The sequence below is a fragment of the Nicotiana tabacum genome, chromosome 12 (assembly GCF_000715075.1).
Source record: "Nicotiana tabacum cultivar K326 chromosome 12, ASM71507v2, whole genome shotgun sequence".
Taxonomy (NCBI): Eukaryota; Viridiplantae; Streptophyta; class Magnoliopsida; order Solanales; family Solanaceae; genus Nicotiana; species Nicotiana tabacum.
Genome location: NC_134091.1, coordinates 68,011,440 through 68,030,793, shown reverse-complemented (window position 1 = coordinate 68,030,793; position 19,354 = coordinate 68,011,440). Strand labels below are relative to the sequence as shown.

The 19,354-nt window shown below is 35.4% G+C and overlaps 2 protein-coding genes across 2 annotated transcripts; one reads left to right on the top strand and one right to left on the bottom strand.

Annotated features, from left to right (window-relative positions):
• The first annotated feature begins 844 nt into the window (after nt 1-844).
• On the top strand, nt 845-5,026 carry LOC107786545 (putative membrane protein At4g09580). The gene is made up of 4 exons (XM_016608030.2): nt 845-1,478; nt 3,431-3,701; nt 3,809-3,979; nt 4,495-5,026. Exons 1-4 carry the CDS (start codon nt 1,207-1,209, stop codon nt 4,624-4,626), a joined length of 846 nt encoding a protein of 281 aa, XP_016463516.1. The 5' UTR covers nt 845-1,206; the 3' UTR covers nt 4,627-5,026.
• A 1,569-nt stretch (nt 5,027-6,595) lies between these two features.
• On the bottom strand, nt 6,596-11,442 carry LOC107786544 (calcium-dependent protein kinase 11-like; the record flags this gene model as incomplete). Its single annotated transcript, NM_001325419.1, is given in 7 exon segments — nt 6,596-6,983; nt 8,416-8,640; nt 8,799-8,966; nt 9,606-9,721; nt 9,804-9,956; nt 10,069-10,212; nt 10,813-11,442. Coding segments are annotated over 7 exon segments (1,503 nt in total).
• Between the last annotated feature and the right edge of the window lie 7,912 nt (nt 11,443-19,354).

Genomic DNA, 19,354 nt, shown 5'->3' with positions numbered 1-19,354 from the left:
TTGGGGGTAAGTCTAACTTTGTCCTTTATCTATTGCCCTGAGCACTTATTGTCCTTTAAGTTTGCTAAACTTGAGCATGTTTAGTCCACTTAACAAAAGACCCAAACTAGTGGGTAAAAAAACTTTCATTACTCAAATTTTGCAGAACCGATGTAGTAAACCTAAATCTGTTTAACGGGCGGGGTTGACCCGGTTCCGATTCAATTTTTCATCGGATGGACCCAGACTAGTTAAGCCCGATTTTAAAAACTTGGCAACCGGTCAGGATTGGTGACCGATCGATCACTATTTTTCTCAATCGGGTCGGTCCGGTTAACCGGTTCAACAGTAATTTTCATTGACCGGATTTGACCGATCCGGTTAACCGGTAAAAAAATATATACGGACTAACCTCCAAACCCAGCCCTACCCGGCCCCCTTACACCAGTCTAGGCCGGTCCAATTTACTACCAGTCTAGGCCGGTCCGGAACCTGGTCAACCCGACCCGTTAAACAGATTTAGGTTCACTACATCGATTCTGTAAAATTTGAGTACTAAAAGTTTTTTTACCTACCAGTTTGGATCTTTTGTTAAGTGGACTAAACCCGCTCAAGTTTAGCTAACTTAAAGGGCAATAAGTGCTTAAAGTAACAAATAAAGGACAAAGTTAAACTTACCCCAAACATAAGGGATAATTTTGGCTAAAAACTCTTAGGTTTACACAAAATTAATAAATGGATTGCATGTGTTTTTAGTATATATTAGATAATTGAAAACGTTTCTCAACTCTCGCTTTCTTCAATCTCACCAAATCAAGAAAAGCATATGCCTTTTATATCAAGGAAATATCGTAAGTCCTTAGCTTGAAACGAAAAAACAAATTTAAAAAAAAAAAAGTAGAACGAAAAAGAATCTAAGAAAGTATCCCAAAATCCCTAACTTATATAATCCTCCTCCTCTTGTATTTTTCTTTGTGTTCTGTGCTGTAACCCCAAGCTCCCAATTCTGTGTTTTCTGCTCATTTAATTTATTTCTAATTGATATTTTACAAAATCTGGGTTTCATGGATCAGTCCAATCCTGAAAAGTCCCTGTAATTAATTGGGGTTGGGAGGTATTGGTTAGATTTGCGAAATCAAGAACGCTTAGAATTTGAAGTTTTTCTGTTCGGATCAGCATGAATGAAAATTAGAGTGTCACGTTTATTATCATCAATTTGCTGTGGGAATGGCTGCACCAAGGAGTGTAGTGGTGGACACGGGTCGGTTTGATGAAGAGAAGAGGGTGGATATGTCGTCTGTTGCAGCTGAATTGGATTCGCCGACAGGAAAGAGGTACAAGGAAGGGAAGTTTCCATTGTTAAGGTGGGAATTTGGAGCAGCTTTTGCTGTTATTTTGGTGTTCTCAACAGGCTTGTTTTGCATATACTTGTCAATGCCAGCTGCTGAGTACGCTCAACTTAAGCTGCCTCGTACCATCTCTGATCTCCGCATTCTCAAGTAGGTTCACTTTTCAGAGTTCTTGGTATTATTTGTCTGTTTGTTTAACGTATTCCCTCATTTATGATCTTTAGGTATTGTGTTTGGAAATTATGGGTTGAAGTTGACGGAATTGATTTATTTTACTTGTCAAATCAAATGGGAATTTTTCTGTGTAGCTATGCTGCATTTCTGGGGCAGATAAGCTGCTCTTTTTTCTAGTTCCAGTTTACTTGACATAGCTTAACTCCATACGGAGTTTAAGAAATAAAGGTAGATTTTTGAAACTTGTGGTTTTATACACGCCATAAGATTTGTGTGACTACTATAAAAGCTTCTGTTAAGGGTAAAATGAAAGTTAAATTATTTTCAAATATAGAAAGGTGTCATTCTTTTAGGAACATATTAATAAGGAAATAGTGTCAAAACAAAAGGAGTATTGTTTTGTATTTGAGGGAAAATTCTATTCATACTTCATGTGATTTTATTGTAAATATGCCTAGTCTGCAAGTTAGTGGTTCTATTAATCGACTTTATAACTTCTTCAAGGAAATGTATAGTCATTTGAAAGTTACGACAGAGGTTCAGTTAGTCTGTGAATTGGAGATTGAACTTTTTACTAGTTGTAACTTAGTTAGTCTGTGAATTGGAGACTGAACTTTTTACTAGTTGTAACTTCTCAGGAGAGCACTAACTGTTTGCAATGGCAGTAGACTGGCTCTAAAGTTGTATGACGAATCTCCATGCATTTTTTAGGCCTCAAATGTTTCTGAGTTTTTGTTGGTTGTTCCTATTTGTATTGGGAAGTGGTTCTTGTTGATGTCACGAAAATCTTGTTCAATATTTGTGCCCCCTGAGTGGTTACTGGATGGATTTTGAGTTTCTCATTCACTTAGATTCACCTCTCTTAATACTCTGTGGAGGGTTGTGGCTTCATCTTTGATTCAGACTCTTGCGAGCCTAGATTCACCCTGACCCCCTCAATAAGTGATGATAGTAATTTAAACAGAAGAAAGTGGGGGGTGGGGGGGGGGGGGCAATATATTACCCCTTTTTTTCTTCTTTTTTTCTGTTGAAGATGTTTAGGGTAGCACGTTTTTCATTTGTTTTATCTTTTTATGTTTGAGTTGGTTCAAAATGAGAAAAGCACACATCATTTTGTTTCAAAGCTTGGACTCATCAGAAAATATTTCCGAGAAGAGGAGATCACTCTTTAGTTTTCTTATGAAAATATATGAGGCAAGAAATATGAGCAAGTAATATTAAGAAAATCAAACAGGCTGGATACATATTGGCCCTCAGACTTTTGATTTGGCTCCGAGAATAACTACAATATTTGCCAGAAAGTACGCATCGACCCCAAGGCTTTGCTCGTGGTAAAAGCACAACGCATGATGTGTGGGTTAGGTGCACGTCACATCATGGGTTCAAACCCTGCTTCAGACAAAAACCTTAGTATTTAAGTGGAGAAGGGTTATCCACCGGGTTTCAAACCTTGCGCCACTGTGGATTACTCGGTTATCCAAAAGAAAACAAAAAGAAAAAAAAGTAAGTTAGTGTCTAATATTAGCAGTCTTTCTTACTGGTGGTTATCCTTATTTCTTCATCATCGCTTGCTTGTACTGTTGCTCAATGATTGAAAACTTTCATGTAGTTTCTGTTAATGGTGTTTTCTTTTCTAAATTTTGGTAAAAATATTTTGATACGACACTAGATCTCTTGATCCTTTTTATCTTTTTATTTTTTGTGAGCCGAGGGTTTACCGGAAACAGCCTCTCTACCTTCTCAAGGTAGGGGTAAGGTCTGCGTACACACTACCTTCCTCAGACCCCACCTGTGGGATTACACTGGGTTTGTTATTGTTGTTGTTGTTGACACTGGATCTCTTGCTTTGCGAGGTGTGTCCTTATTTTCTCGCTGGTTCTATTTTTGTTGGAATGTCATGACTCATTAGGTTATTTTGTTTCTTTCAGGGATAACCTCGGAATGTATGCGGAAGTCTACCCGGCAAAATTCATTCTTGGTTACTGCTCAATATACATATTCATGCAGACATTTATGATTCCTGGGACAATTTTCATGTCCTTACTTGCTGGAGCACTTTTCGGCGTTTTCAGAGGGCTTCTCTTGGTTGTCTTTAATGCAACAGCTGGTGCATCGTCCTGCTATTTTCTGTCTAAATTGATCGGCAGGCCTATAGTTAACTGGATGTGGCCTGAAAAGTTGAGATTTTTCCAGGCAGAGGTCTGTAATCTTCTGAAAGTAATTACTAGTGATGTGCTACCTATTTCTACTATATTCATCATAGTTCCCAATTTGGTGCACACTAATGTGAAACTTTGTGGTTTCAGATAGCCAAGCGTCGGGATAAGTTGCTCAACTACATGCTTTTTTTGAGAATAACTCCAACATTGCCAAATCTTTTCATCAATTTGGCATCTCCTATTGTGGATATACCATTCCATATTTTCTTTTTGGCCACCGCAGTTGGTCTCATCCCAGCTGCTTATATTACAGTAAAGGTAAGTCTTTCTTCTGTTAGTAGTGGTTTCTATCTTCCATTTCTTTTCTTTTTTTTCTTCTTCCCCTCTTTCTCTTCAGCTTTCTTGTCTGTATTTTCTGTTCCTTGAAGTTGTTTTAGACTATTGTGTCCCTGAAGAGATAAACTGTAATCCAATTGTTTGCTGGCAGGAGGGTTAGCTGCCACAGATAATTTGTGACATTTTATGGGAGTGAATGGGGTAGGGTTATCAGGAGTTTTGTTTGGTAATTCCCAAAATAGAAAACTATACTGGATGAATGAACTGAGAAATATACGGCATAAAAATATGTCAAAATACTCTTTAGTCGAATAATTTGGTGATTGATCCACACAGCAGATCCCAACTAGTGCAGCCAACTCAGCCTTGAGGCTGAGCTGGTACATTTTGGTTGAGATGATCTCAGATGCATCAAAATTGCTTGTGATGTACAACCATTTCATTCTTTTGTATGACTGCAACCTCATAAGTGCTACTTTCATTCTTCACATTGTCAGGCTGGCGTAGCACTTGGGGAACTGAGGTCTGTCAAAGATCTATATGATTTCAAGACGTTGTCTGTGCTTTTCCTCATTGGTGCTCTCATAATTTTACCAACCGTCTTGAAGAGGAAGCGAATATACGAATAGAGTTCTCGACCAGCAGATCACCTTGTAAAGGAACTTTAACATTTGTATTACGACTTTACAGCAAATTGGAGAGGCAGGACCGAGGTACAGCCCTTCATTTTCCAGTACGGTGGAAAGGCAGTTTCATGTGACTGACAGGTTTTCCTGCCGCAATCAGGAGGGTTGATAAATGTTATATACTGTGTTCTTCGCCCATTTTTTATGTTAATAACCATTTACTCCCTGTCGTCGGTTGAAGCCAAAGTGATAGAATATACTACTACTACTATTTACTGTAATGCCAAAAGTAACTGACAGTAAATAGATTCTGATTGGAAGATGATAATATTCATTGCAATTACCTTCATAGAGGAACAAGATGTTGTGAGATCTTTATATGAATTATTTTTCGATAAATAGATCTATAAATTTTGCAAAATTTGGACAAATGCATGAAGCTGGGAAATGCAGCAACTGGTCAAGGAGCTCATTACATCCCTTCTATGCTCTAAAATGCTTGTGAAAGATTGTACTCAATTGCTTGTTTTATGGCTGTTCTATTATTATTATTATTATTATTTGAACTACTTCAAATGATTGAATCGACACTAATATTGATGTAAAGTGTTTATGCCGTGTCGTACTATTTCCTGAGAATTCAATACTCAAGGAGAATATGTTTTGTGATTTTAGGCTAAAATCATTAACTCTTAGATGATGCTTTCTCGTTTATAAAGTTAACCGAGTATAATAAGATAAAAATGAAGCTTTTTCTTAGGAATGTAAGTATTATGATCCACGTCATCTATCTATATCTATAAAATATTAAAAGCATGAAAGCTCTTAGGGAAATATGATTCGTCTTTTTTACCTTTTAAAAATAGAGTCACACTGGACAAAATAGTCATTTAATTATTATCCTAATATTTAGTACTTTAAAATCGGCTAAAAATTTTGTTATTAAATCTTTTCCTATTTGAACTAAGTAAGAATTCTTAAAACTTAAGAATTTTGAAGTCAATTAAAATTCTACCTTACATAAATTTTTTCTGATTTGAACTATATATGTAACTTAATTATAATTTTTACATGTTACTTTTCGTGGATGTATATTCCGTGGAAAAAAAGGAGTAAATTAATGGAATTAAAGTAACTAACATTTCCTACAATTTGATGCTAATATTTAAAAGGGAACGTAAAAAAAAAGTGCATGAAAAACATAATTTTTATATAAAAAAAATGGAAGAATTAACGATAATTCATATTTGAGGTAAGAGGTAAGCATGAGTTTAGCCTTTAAAGAGCAAATAGGACGTTCTTTTTCCTTTGAACATATTCAAATTCTTTGTCTACTTCTATTATCTAAATATTAGAAAATAATCAAATGATAATCTTTTTTAAATGTGGAATCTATTTTAAATGGTAAAAAGATTTATTAATATTTTGTACAAAGAAATATGAATATGAAAATGACATATATACGTAATTGGTCCAGAGTAAAAGTACTTTAGAAAGAAATCATACGTAATATAAAATAATGATCGAGCTAAAACTTTATAAGAAATGTTAACAATAACTGAGTTTGGATGTCTACGTGATTACAAAGGTATAAAAATATAGTGGATCAAATTCCTAAATATGATTAATATCTATCATTTTGAAACTTGTAAAGTTTTATTAATTTTTATACTATAATGCAAATATATCTTTTGAATATTTTTTATATTATTTTTAAAAATTTATATTCATCAACAAGGACACGCGCACCGCGCGTAGTATTTTCTTAATTTGACAGGGTGCAATTAAAGAATAAACATTACGACCCAATAGTTAAGCGTCACGAATCAGAGTATGGAAAAAGTATATCTGAAAAACAAGCCAAATATAAAGTTGGTAAAATGCATTATGTATATGACTAACTCCTTTAACCGACTATGTGAGCTTCTGAATCACAAGAAGTAGAATTTGGGAAAAAAAAAAAAAAAAAACATTGGGTTTAAAATTACATTTTTTTATGATGAAGAAATCTTTGAGGATCATTGGCACAAGGTTCGAAATCCGGTGGACAATAAATCTGTCATTTTATCCTTACCACTTAATACCAGGCTTGTGTTGGCCCTCACCTACACATCACGAGTTGCGTTCTTACTACTGGACCAAAGCTTTGGGGCCAAATTGGATTTTAAAATTTCAAGGAGCTATTATTAAGCTATTATTACAAAAGGAATAGCAATCTCCTATTGATCTTTGTCACAGTCACTGGCTCCAAGAGCATCTGCCAGGTTGAAATTTAAATTGCCTCTCATTGTTCTGGCTGCCAGTCCTGTATTTCCCTTCTTCATCATAGTTGCAAATTCCCCATAATCTATGCGTCCATCCTGCCAACCAAAAATAAAGGGAATCCTCAAAAGCCACTCTTTAAGTTTGGATTCTTGCATTTAACATTCTAGTTATTGGAATAGTTTCACAATCCTGATTTTTACCTTCTTTAGTCAACTAGCCTAGGGTGCTAGGGGAATAACTAGAATTGCAAACATGGTCCCAAGGAGGGAGAGTGAGTTGAACTCGAGGGGTTAATTAACACTTAAGGAAGTGCATGGACATAATTTATACTAGTATTTTTATTTCATGGACATTAGTTGTCCATGAAATATCTTTTGCCATATTTAAATGGATAGGTGTAAATGGGCGGGCCCATTATCCACCGAGTTGAAAAAATAAAATATCTTTTATAGTCATGGATTATATATCAACTCTTGAGAATAAAACATATTAACGTCTTGTAATATCATAAAAGAGTGGTTTAGGCCTCATTTATTTGCACTTAATGGAGGTCTGAATCTTAATCATTCAGATCTCAGATATTAAGTGTGTTTGTTTTTAAAGTCTGAATCTTAATTATTCAGATCTTAATCATTAAGTATGTTTGTTTTTTTTTTTTTACTTCACAACCACTTAATGTGTCTGAATAGGTGTGTATGATTAAGATCTATAACAAAGACTTAATTTCATTAAGATGATATCCTCCACATTCATTATTAATTATCACCACTACCAACCATTATCAACTATCACCATGCCACCCACCACCGCTATAATCAACCACCACCACCACCGTCATACTCAATCATAACCGCCACCATTATCAACAACCACCACCCACTACCCCCACCACCATCATTCTCAACCACAACCACAAACTCATACACCTCAACTATCACAACTAACCACCCCATCATCATCAACTACCATAGTCGGCATTGCGTACCATTATAACTACTACCACCTTTCTCAATCACAACCACCACCACCACCGCCACCCACCATTATTAATTATTACCACCCATCACCACTATCCTCAACCATAATCGCTGTCACTACCAATCACCACTAGCTACTACCCAGAACCACCACCATCAACCAAAACCACCACCAACCACCACCTCTAGTCGCCATTCACAAGCACCACCGTAAGCCATCACCACCACTAACTACCATATTATATATATATATATATATATATATATATATATATATTATTGATAGAATATTAGATTAATTAGCATTTTATTTGAATTTTGTGTTTATTAATTTTCAAATAAAGATAAATTTTATACATTCAGATGTTAAAAAACAAACCGTCTTAATCATTTAGTATTCAGATCTTGATACACATCTTAATATTCAGTTGTGTATTCAGATTTAGATGTCTTAGTCTTAATGCACATCTTGATATTCAGATGTGTATTCAGATTCAGACGTCTTAATCTTAAAAAAAAACAAATGAGGCCTAGAGTTATGGGGACTTACATTGTCTATATCAATCTCTTTGATAATATCTTCCAATTTAGTGTCACCAAAGCCAAAATCTAGGCAAGCTTGTTGAAGCTCATCAATGGTGATGTAACCACTACCATCCTTGTCAAAGTAGGAAAATGCAGCAAGAAGATTCTCCTCCCTCTCCATCTTGTTCAAATGCAATGTCGCAGCGATGAATTCACTGTAATCGATAGTGCCATTGTTGTCGAAGTCAGCCTACAGAAAACATTGTGGCCATGTCATTTGCCACTTATGTGAATGGACTATAATCAGATAACTAATCCTGCCATTATCTACTGAACAAATCCTACTAAAGGAATTTCATGAATAGTCGATATGGAGTTAAATAAAGAGACGGAATAAAGAACAAGTACCGCATTCATCAAGGCCCTGATTTCGGACTCCGTTAGATCAGATCCTACTCTTTTCAAACCATGTTTTAGTTCATCATATGTGATTGTTCCAGAGTTGTCTGTGTCAATCATCTTGAATAATTGCTTTAGGCCGCCTATCTCTTCCTCTGAAAGCCTTTCTGCTATGACCTGTTTATAAAGTAATATAAACAGAGAAATTGACAAGGTATACTTCATGTATTATAGAGTAATTGACTCATAAAAGATAGTTTTTAGTTTTGTTTGTTCCCAAGAATCTCAAGTAAATTCCTTGCTGAATCATGCAGAAATTCAGATTGCATGATCTCTTCTACAATATCAAGATACACATTAAAGTCCAAAAGTTTTCATGATTCTCTTTTTTAGCTCATTAATTGAAAATAGACACCAAGTTCATATTCCTGAATGATAACGCACTTGGGAAACCCCAAAAAGCAGATGATAAAGCTGTTTTTAGGTACCCTGTGCAGAAGTTTCACGATCCAAATTCCAGTCCTTTCTACGTTGATCAGATCATAAAATATGTCGATCCATTCACAAGTGAAATTATCTTGACAACAGACGAACACAAACAACTTGCATATAGACATGATCCATAATCCACATAAAGAGGCCAAGTTAATAACCCGCCATATCCTCATACCACTGCTACTGCTGCAATACTTATGTTTCTATTCAAATCTAAGAATCTCGGCATATGAGGCATCAAATGTACTAAACCAGAACCAAAAATTACAGCTAAAAAGCTTACTGAGAGAAAAGAAGGAAATCTAGTAAAAGAATACTCACTCGTAAAGCCATCTTCTTGAGTTTGTTCATATCACAGAACTGCTTTAGGCGTGATAAAACTGCAGAACCCAAGGGTCTGTCTGGAGCAACGTTGTCGTCCACAATCCAAGGATGACCTGAAAAATAACAAATTAAAGAAACGCGCTGAAGATGAAACTATATTTTGATTTTGCAACTTCCTTTAAAAGCTTAACACACATAGAACTTGATGCGCAGTTATTCGTGCTCTAGGATCCCTGGTGAGCATCTTCTTTACCAAATCTTTTGCACTATCCGAAATGTGAGGCCAAGGTTCTGATTCAAAATCTATCTTTCCTTTCAATATCTGTCGGAAGATACCATTGTCCGTCTCTGCAAGTCAAAATTTGAGAAAAGAAAATCAAGGAATTTAATTAGATAGAGAGAAGTAGACAATCAGCGTTTGATCTTCCTCTCTAATAAAGAAAGAAGATACAAAATTTACCAGCCCAGAAAGGTGGAACCCCGCATAATAAGATGTAAAGGATGACACCGGCACTCCAGACATCTATTTCAGGCCCATAAAATTTGTGCAACACTTCAGGAGCAACATAATAAGGACTTCCTACAACATCTGAGTGATACTGCCCTGCAAATAAAAAATAGTTTATGTTGTTAGAGCACATTTAAATAGTCCAATATCACACCACAATCACGGAAGATCAGCCAAAAATGATTGAATCATACATTGAAAAAGGGAACCATGCCATGTTTCAGACGAGACTAGAGTTAACACAAAGTTCATAAATGTTAACCTATTGTCTAACTCACTGAATGGTTCCTTTCTCCAGAATTTTCACTACATTGCTAATTTGCATATAAGCTTTTGCTCCAATTACATCTCAAAACATTGTTGAAAGACAAAGCAAATGAATTTAACAAGAAGTCATAGCGAAAAATCCGATTCTAAAATGGGAACAGGACATGATCACCAAAGAATAATAGGTGCTCTTGAATTTCTCAAGCAAATTTAATTTTAGATGAACCACATATGATGCATTCCAGGACGTAGCGAGTTCTATTATATCTGATAGAAGGTGAATGGCAGAGTTCAATCAACAAAAGTACTAAAAATAAACCGATGGGAGACACAAAGGCAAAGAGAGGAGCAAATATGATCCCCAAGAAATGAAATTAATTTGTATTGGCAAATCAGCATTAGAAGAAGAAAAGTATGATGGAAACGAACCAGGTTTATAGAAAATAGACAAGCCAAAATCAGTAGCCTTAAGCTTGGCATCTTCATGAGAGGTATCAAAGAGGAAATTCTCAGGTTTGAGATCTCTATGCATGACACCAAGAGAATGACAAGCCTCCACAACCTTGACAATAGTGTTCATCAATTGTGCTGCTTTCTTCTCACTAAAATGTCCCTTTTCAACAATCCTATCAAAAAGCTCCCCGCCTTTACACAATTCCATAACAATATGGACAAACAGATTGTCCTCATAAGTCCCTTTAATCCTCACTACATAAGGGTGTTCAGATAAATGATGCATTATCTGAATCTCTCTCCACACATCCTCATAATCTTCCCTGCATAAAAGCTTCCTGTTTGGGATTGATTTGCACGCATATTCAACCCCTGTTGCATTTTCTATGCATTGGTATGTTGTCCCAAATTGCCCTTGCCCTAGTTTCTTCCCAAGAGTGTACTTTTCCCCTATTCTTGCTGTTTGGTATGGGAGGACATTCTGAGATGCCCTTGTTGTTGGACCTTTCTTCATTTCTGTTGTCATCTCCATTGCAATGTCTATCTGCTTTTGGTATTTTCTTGATCTTTGTTAATGGTTTTCTTGGCGTGGAATGTGGTGGCTATAGTTGACTTGCGTTGGGGTCGTGTTATTTATTGTGGAAGGCAGTAAAGGTGGGAGTCACGTCCCATTATCAATCGGGCCAAATATAAGCCTTTGCTTTCCAAAATGGTATAAGATTACTACCGAGTTATTTATATTTTTTTGTCATACTTTGGAACAAAAATACTCTTATTTTGGTTGGAGTGTCACGTGACAGCACCAGATGAAAATAAACTATTTCTTTTTTTTACTCGATCCGTTTTTAAAAACCTACCACCCGACCCAATTTTCACTCAAGGTTAAACTAAGCATCTTTTGTTCTAAAGCAATTTTTTTGTAAAAACTAAAAAAAAATGCTTAAAAAAATATTTTTCATTTTTTGTTATTGTAAAAATTGAAAAAAAAATATTTTTTTGTAAAAACTGAAAAAAAAAAAAAAAAAAGATTCTCCTAAAGCAGTGGACTATATATGCATTAGTTTAAAAAAATAAAAATATTTTGCAAAATCTTTTTTTTCAGTTTTTACAAAAATAATGCTTTAAAAAAAACTGAAAAAACTGAAAAATATTTTTTTAAAAAGACCCTTACCCATTACCCATACCTGAAAAGTAATTTTCTAAAGCAATTATTTTGTAAAAACTAAAAAAAAAAGATTCAACAAAATATGTTCGCTTTTTTAAAACTTATGTAAAAATTTCAGTTTTAAAAAACGAAAATATTTTTTTCAGTTTTTACAAATTTGTTTTTCCAGTTTTTACAAAAAAAATGCTTTAAAAAACTGAAAAAAAAGTTTTCAAAAACTTTTTTTTTTTTAGTTTTTACAAAAAGAAAATTCCAGTTTTTACAAAATATATGCTTTAAAAAAACTGAAAAACTATTTTTTTTGTTTGTAAAAACTGAAGAAAAAAAAAGACTTTCCTAAAGCATTGGACTACAGGTGCATTAGTTTTAAAAAAACGAAAATATTTTGCAAAATCTTTTTTTTTTTAGTTTTTACAAAAAACAATGCTATAAAAAAACTGAAAAATATTTTTTTAAAGCATTCTTTTTCAGTTTTTACAAAAAATTTGCTTTAGAACAAAAGATGCTAAGTTTAGCCTTGGGTGAAAATTGGGTCAGGTGGTAGGTTTTTTAAAACAAATCGGATAAAAAAAAGAAATGGGTCGTTTTCATGAGGTGCTGCCACGTGGCACTCCATCCAAAATAAGGATATTTTTGTTCCAAAGTATGATGGGAGGGGTATAGATAACCTAATAGTATAACGAGGGGTATTCTTAGACCATTTTCGAAAGTACATGAGTATATTTGACCCTTTGCCGTTCTTTGTTTTCTTTTCCTATTCCTATTCCTATTTGCATGTGAGGTAGGTAACAAACAAAACGTTTTACTCTACTTAAAATATCTAAAGAACGGTAGACTATTTAAATAATATGTATAGTATACATTTTGTATAGGGAGATTGTTTTTATATGAGAAAATGTGAAAGTATACTTTTCTTTTTAGAAAGGTAGAGTTTAGATGTATTCAAGTTACAAATTTTAATTTAAATACTTTAGTGTGGTTCCGGAACCTAAATAGCAACTTTTTGGACTCAAAAGACCAAAATTGGTGCATAAAAAAATGGTGTACCATTTTATATATAGCGCATATTTTTACATGCACTATACGTTAACATCCAGTTACCCCGTTAACGTATAGCGCATGTAATACATGCTTATGCACTTCAATTTTGCATGTAATGGCTGGCATCATAATTCACTAGTATAGCGCATTTAATACATGCGTTATACACATAGCGCATTTATTACATGCGATATACGTTCATTTTTTCTGACCTCTTAAATGACAGCTCTAATAATTGTACGGCGAAGCACTTATTTGTATGCACATTTTTTAGGTGCCAAAGGCACTTATAGTTGCTTACTTAAGGTCGAATGTTCATTCTTGAAAAAAATCATTCTTGAGTGAATTTGAACCATTACTTTGTTCTTCAGCATCCTTTATACATCCCTTCATCTTCATCAATCTATACAAAGCTCTCTTTGAACCTTTCTATGATGTCTGATGAGCGAAGAGTTAGGGTTGCATTATATTTGGGCGTGAGGCTGTGGTGGAGAATAATTCGGTACACAATAGTTATTCTCCATAATGTATTATTAAGTTGTCACTCATTGGAATACCACACATTGGTAGCTCTGATTTATAAAAGAATGTGTGTGAATAAACGTTCGGTTAATCTTAAGGTAATTGGAAAGTTATACGTATTCGATTACTTCACAATGTGTGGCTTGTTATGTCGAGTTTAACATCAATGATTATGAAACTCTACAAGATTTTTGAGGACTACGGATGAACACTGGGATGTTCTTATGATAAGTATGTTGGAAATATACGTAAAGTCCGAAGACATCAACAGGACTGGAGGGTTAACGAGGAGCTGGGACACTCAACCATCTGGAAGAATTTTCAAAGCTGTTTTATTCGACCAGGTTCCGTATGAAAGAGTCTGGCCTGATCTAAACTTATCTACATGGGTTAACGAGGAGCGAGGACACAACTTCTTGCTAATGCAGCAGTATGGAGGGTCGCCAAGTTGCAACTTACCTAGTTGTAGTATAACTATTTGTTTTATGTCTATAATAATAACAACTTGTATTTTTTTCATAGGGGTTACCGGCCAGATATAAATTTTACTAGTTATGAACCAACCAACATTGGAACTCCACCTACTTTTGAAAGGATGAATCATGTTGGTCCATCCTCGAGTCATCAACAATTTGATAAGGAGCATCATGGGCTATCTATAAATTATGAATGGTATGTTTAAGCGTTAAAGTTAATATATTATGTTGAAATGTACAAGATATTAATTATTTAATTCATTGTGTAGGAAAAATGAGCAACATGACGGTGTTGGGTGATGACGATATTTTGAATCAGGATATGGCAGATGCACAAAGTGAGAAAGATGATAGTGACTATGACAATAATGTTGATGAGTCAGGTGATGAAGCACCCTTCTCAGGTAAGAGTGACAATGAGGAACCACACTTCTCAGATGAGAGTGACAATGAGGAACCACACTTCTCAGATGAGAGTGACAATGAGCAACCAGATTTGATAATGGAGCATGATGCCACCACTCAGCATGCTCCGTATATGCAGACTCCACCTACCATTAGACCAGCAGTATAAGAGTCGCGTGAGGTATTTTATTCAAGAGAGATTCCCTACCTTGATCACTTGCCGCCAGATATGGATGCCTTCACAAGGGATTTTGATGAAATTCATACAGCCATGTGGGATGAAAGTAGATCAACGGAGCTTTGTATAAATATGCTTTTCAATGACAAGGCTCACCTTAGTAGGGTGTGTAACGAACAGCATAAAAAACTGCCGTGAGATTGAGGTTGCTGAGTCATATAGAAAAACATATAAGGTGATTTTTCGTAAATGGGACCAACGTTGTAAGTGAATGCTGCATGGGAGAAAGTTAAAAAATAATATATATAGGTGGTGGGGAAATATAATGGCAAGCATACTTGTAATATGGACACATTCAATGGGAATCATTTTAACTTGAACGTTGATTTGATTTCTCTTGTCTTGATTCCACATATTGAATCGTCCATAAAGTACAAGGTGAAGGAGTGCATAACATCAGTTGTGCAGATATATAGGTGTACCATTACCAAAAGAAAGACATTTCTTGGGCATAAACGTGCTTTTGAGATTGTTTATGACAACTGGGATAAGTCATTTACGGCTCTACCGAGGTACAAAGCTTCTTTGCAACACTATAATTCAGGGACAGTTGTTGAATGGAAGCACGACCGAGGTCCTTACATTGCAGAAAACATATTTAGATATGTGTTCTGGGTATTTAAACCATCCATTGATGATTTTGTTCATTGTCATTGATAATCTCCATAGACGGGACACATGTGTATGGAAGTACGATATAAATATGTAGATTACCATTGGGGTAGATGCTAATGGCCAAATATTTCCTCTTGCCTTTGCTATTTGTGCCAATGAGAGTAAATAGACTTGGACATGGTTTTTAAACCGTTTGAAAGAGCACGTTGTGAGACAATGTTCAGGTATTTGTCTAATATTTGATCGACGTGATGGGATTTTATATTCTGTGCGTGCTTTGGATGAATGGAAGGAGTTGTACGACTACCATCATTACTGTGTTAGGCACTTGAAGGTCAACTTCCAGCGGGCTTATCCGAATAAGAGGTTGCGTGATCTAATATGGATGGATGCAACAAATCATCAAGAGAGGAAATTCTTGATGCAGATGGAATTAATTAAGCAGGAAGACAAAGGAGCTTATCTTTGGTTGAGGGATCTTGAGATTGAGAAATGGACTCTGCATAAGGATGGTGGCAAAAGATGGAGAATTTTAATTACAAATGTATCAGAGTCCTTCAATGGATAGTTGAAGTCATCCTGTGGACTACCACTCACTGCCATGGTGCGAATGTCATTCAAGCAGCTGACAGAGAGATTCGTTGATAGATTACATAGTGCATCTTTCTTGGTTGAAAGGAGTGTTAAAATTATGCCAAAACCGATGCAACTGTTTGAGCATTATAAGCCGCTCGTAATGAGTGGTCTGCCAACTGGGATGAGCGGGTATATGCTGTGGTCGGCCAAACTGTCGTAAGACTCTCCCCATCGGATGATGCTCAACTATATCGAGACAGATCAATGGGACCTCAGAAAGCCACACGGCTCGACCTTCTGAGCAATAGTATGGCAAACTGGTTCTGAGCTTGTCGCTATATGGCCTCCATATGAGCTATTTATTAAACAAAAGAAAGTAAGTAAACGCAAGACAAATCATGTATTAACAAACGTACTAAGTCAAATATTTACCAGATCACCATCCAGTAGATCTAATATATCCTTGTAGAGCGGGAGATGATGTCAAGCCTCGACATTGCGAGTTTGGCCTCTCCTATTTACCCACCTCCTAGCACGGGGTAGCAACGACGGTGGTGGTGAATCTGGAGCTAGTGGCCGAGGAGTGGGATGCATCTGCAAGAATCTCTCTCAAGCCCAAACCTAATATTGATTGTAGATGTAAAACTAAGTATTTCTAATACATATATGATATTCATGAAAAGATTTGATAATGTTATCACCTGTAGAAGCAGAATAAATCCAGCGATGTCTCTCACGCTACCCATCGACGCCCTACGTAACTGCCTATACATGTACGCTTGAACGGAACTGCCCCAACTGTACATGGGTAAATCATCTAACCGTTCCAGATGATCCAAAAAATGTAGGCTAACAAGGTTCCCCGAGGTGTTCTGGAAAAGAATACCGCAAAATATCATCAATAGCAGCAGCCTAGACTGCCACTAAATACCCTCAACCAGTGTCTCATCTGTGATCTGCTCGTGTAGCGCCTCCAAGTGCTACCTAACAGGAAATAACTATAATCTTCTAACTCCAATAATCGCAGTCTCCTCAACTGGACAGAGTCCAGTGAGCCTCTTCAGTATCTCTAGATAGTCAGGCCTCCTATACTTCCTAATTGCAGGCGAGTAGTGGACAACAAGACCATCAACGGACAGTCCAAATAAAACCTCTACATCCTGTAATGTGATAGTGGCCTCGTCGGTAGACAAATGGAATGTATATATCTCTAGCCTCCAGCGCTCGATCAGAGTTGTGATCAATGACCAGTCGAACTATAACTGGCCGACCTCGACAACTCATTAAAAATCAGTCCGTGTGAGGTATGCGACAGTGCGATGATGTAGTGGATTATCCCTAATAAGCTCCCAGAAATCATCAGGGTGGAATTTTTTTCTAAGTAACCCTCCATCCCATATACGTGATAACCTATGGCGCGCCTGGAGCGTAAGTAGCTCACGTGAAACAGGTCCAAGATGAACAGTCCGACGATCCATAATAATCTATGTACATTGAATAATGATAATTAAACATATGTTATCTTACTTTTCATAACGAAAGATTTATTTATTACCGTTGTTTGAGATTGTAAGGAGTATTATCTAACTATATTAAGTATATTTTATTTTTCGTTTAGTTAATTCATACCAATTTATATATTAGCGTTTTAGATTTAACAATAAAAAATCAGCAGATTCTCCTTTGTACTAACAACTAATAAATATTTTATTCATCAGTCAGAAATACCTACAATATTTTTCTAGCTTTAACTCTCAGAATATATTAAACATTTTATTTATTTATTTGACACAAATTATTAATTAGTATTTATTTAATTCATAACGGTTTATACGTTATTTTTTTAGATCTAACGATAAAAATTCGGCAGAGTATCCTTTGTACTTACAACTATTCAAATTTTAATTCGTCAGTTATAGAACACTACATTATTTTATTTATTGAACGTATCGGGATATCTTAAAATAGTTAATTAATTAATTAGATACGAAGTATTATTTACCATTTAATTAATTCATAAATTTTTTGTATGTTTGTTTTTTGGATTTCACGACAAAAAAATGACAGAGTATCCTCTGTACTGCCAACTATCCAGTTTTTATTCAATATTCAAATAATCCTAAAGTTTAACTTATATGTGGGGAAATTTAGGAATTTAACAACCAAAGTAGGAATCAAAAGACTACTTTTATGGGGAACAAATAAAATATTAGTATATATTTTTGCCTTAAGTATCTAAATATAAAGTGATAACGGGCATTTTTTCTTGTACAAAATGCATAATCCAGTTGAATTTTTATGTTTTTATTCTAAGTTATCATAATTATTACGTAATCTTTTTGCTTGATAGATTTGTTTATATTAACTCCAAAGATGAATAATGCGAACCGAAACCCAAATAGACCAAATCGATTAGACCTATTTAGGTAATGTAAATTGTAACATGACTACGTTCAAAATTTATGGCAGCGGAGCCTCTAAATCATGGATCCACCTCTGGCTATACATCACCTATTTTGAATTAAGGTATAGCGCATGTATTACATGTTGTTCACAACAAATTTTTGTAGTACGAAAAATAAACTGCAACAAAAATATTATGAAGAAAAAAAGATTTTATTGATAAATATTTGTGAGTACAATTCTATATATCCCTTGATTCTCCTCTCTAAAATTTCCCATGATTCGAGAGCTTGAAAAACGTCTTTCTCGAATGTAGGACTATGCAGACCTCCTTGTGATGTATTTAATCGCCAAGAACATCGAGCAACACTTTGTTGTTACGGGTTGATCTTCGAGAAGAATTCCGTTGATCACTCCTTTGTTGAAGAACTATGCACTTGATGATTGATCTCTCTGTTTGTGGATGCCTTCATCAATTGCGGAATATTTTTCTCCAACTCTGAATGTCTCCAGAGAGTTATGTAACCTCTATATTTATAGTGGTAGATGATGGAAAGTCCAGCTACATATGAACTCTCTTGCTTGATTCTGATTGGTTCATGTGAGTCATCAAACTTATCACATAAGCTATGTGATAAGCTTGCTTGTGATTGGCCAAGACATGTCATCTTAGACACTTGGCAACTCTTGATTGGTCACTATTTTGGACTGGATTGCCACATCATTTAACACGTGGCGTCATCTTGTTGGCTTTGAGCTGACTGGACATGCCATGTCATTTGACACATGGCATGAGCCTAGGCTAAGATGAAATGGACCTTGGGCTTGAAATTTAAAATGGACTTATTTAATTTGTGAAGTCCAAATTAATTATTCGACCCAAAGCAATTTGGAATTTAATCCAAATTTTGTATGGACTAAATTCAATAATTTTTACATATCTACATATGCCCCCTACTTCAAGTCTTGTCCGGTATAGACTTGACGAACCATAGAGACGAGATTTGAAGTACCCGTGCAAATCGCCATTCTTTTAGGCGAAAATAATTAACTTCCAATGGCTAGCTTCTTTTTTTT

What these genes read in the sequence shown, in the direction of transcription:
- LOC107786545 (XM_016608030.2), top strand. Translation starts at nt 1,207, where the DNA reads ATGGCTGCACCAAGGAGTGTAGTGGTGGACACGGGTCGGTTTGATGAA. An exon ending in TCTGATCTCCGCATTCTCAA is followed by an intron (nt 1,479 to 3,430) that starts GTAGGTTCACTT and finishes TGTTTCTTTCAG; the next exon opens with GGATAACCTCGGAATGTATG. An exon ending in TGAGATTTTTCCAGGCAGAG is followed by an intron (nt 3,702 to 3,808) that starts GTCTGTAATCTT and finishes TTGTGGTTTCAG; the next exon opens with ATAGCCAAGCGTCGGGATAA.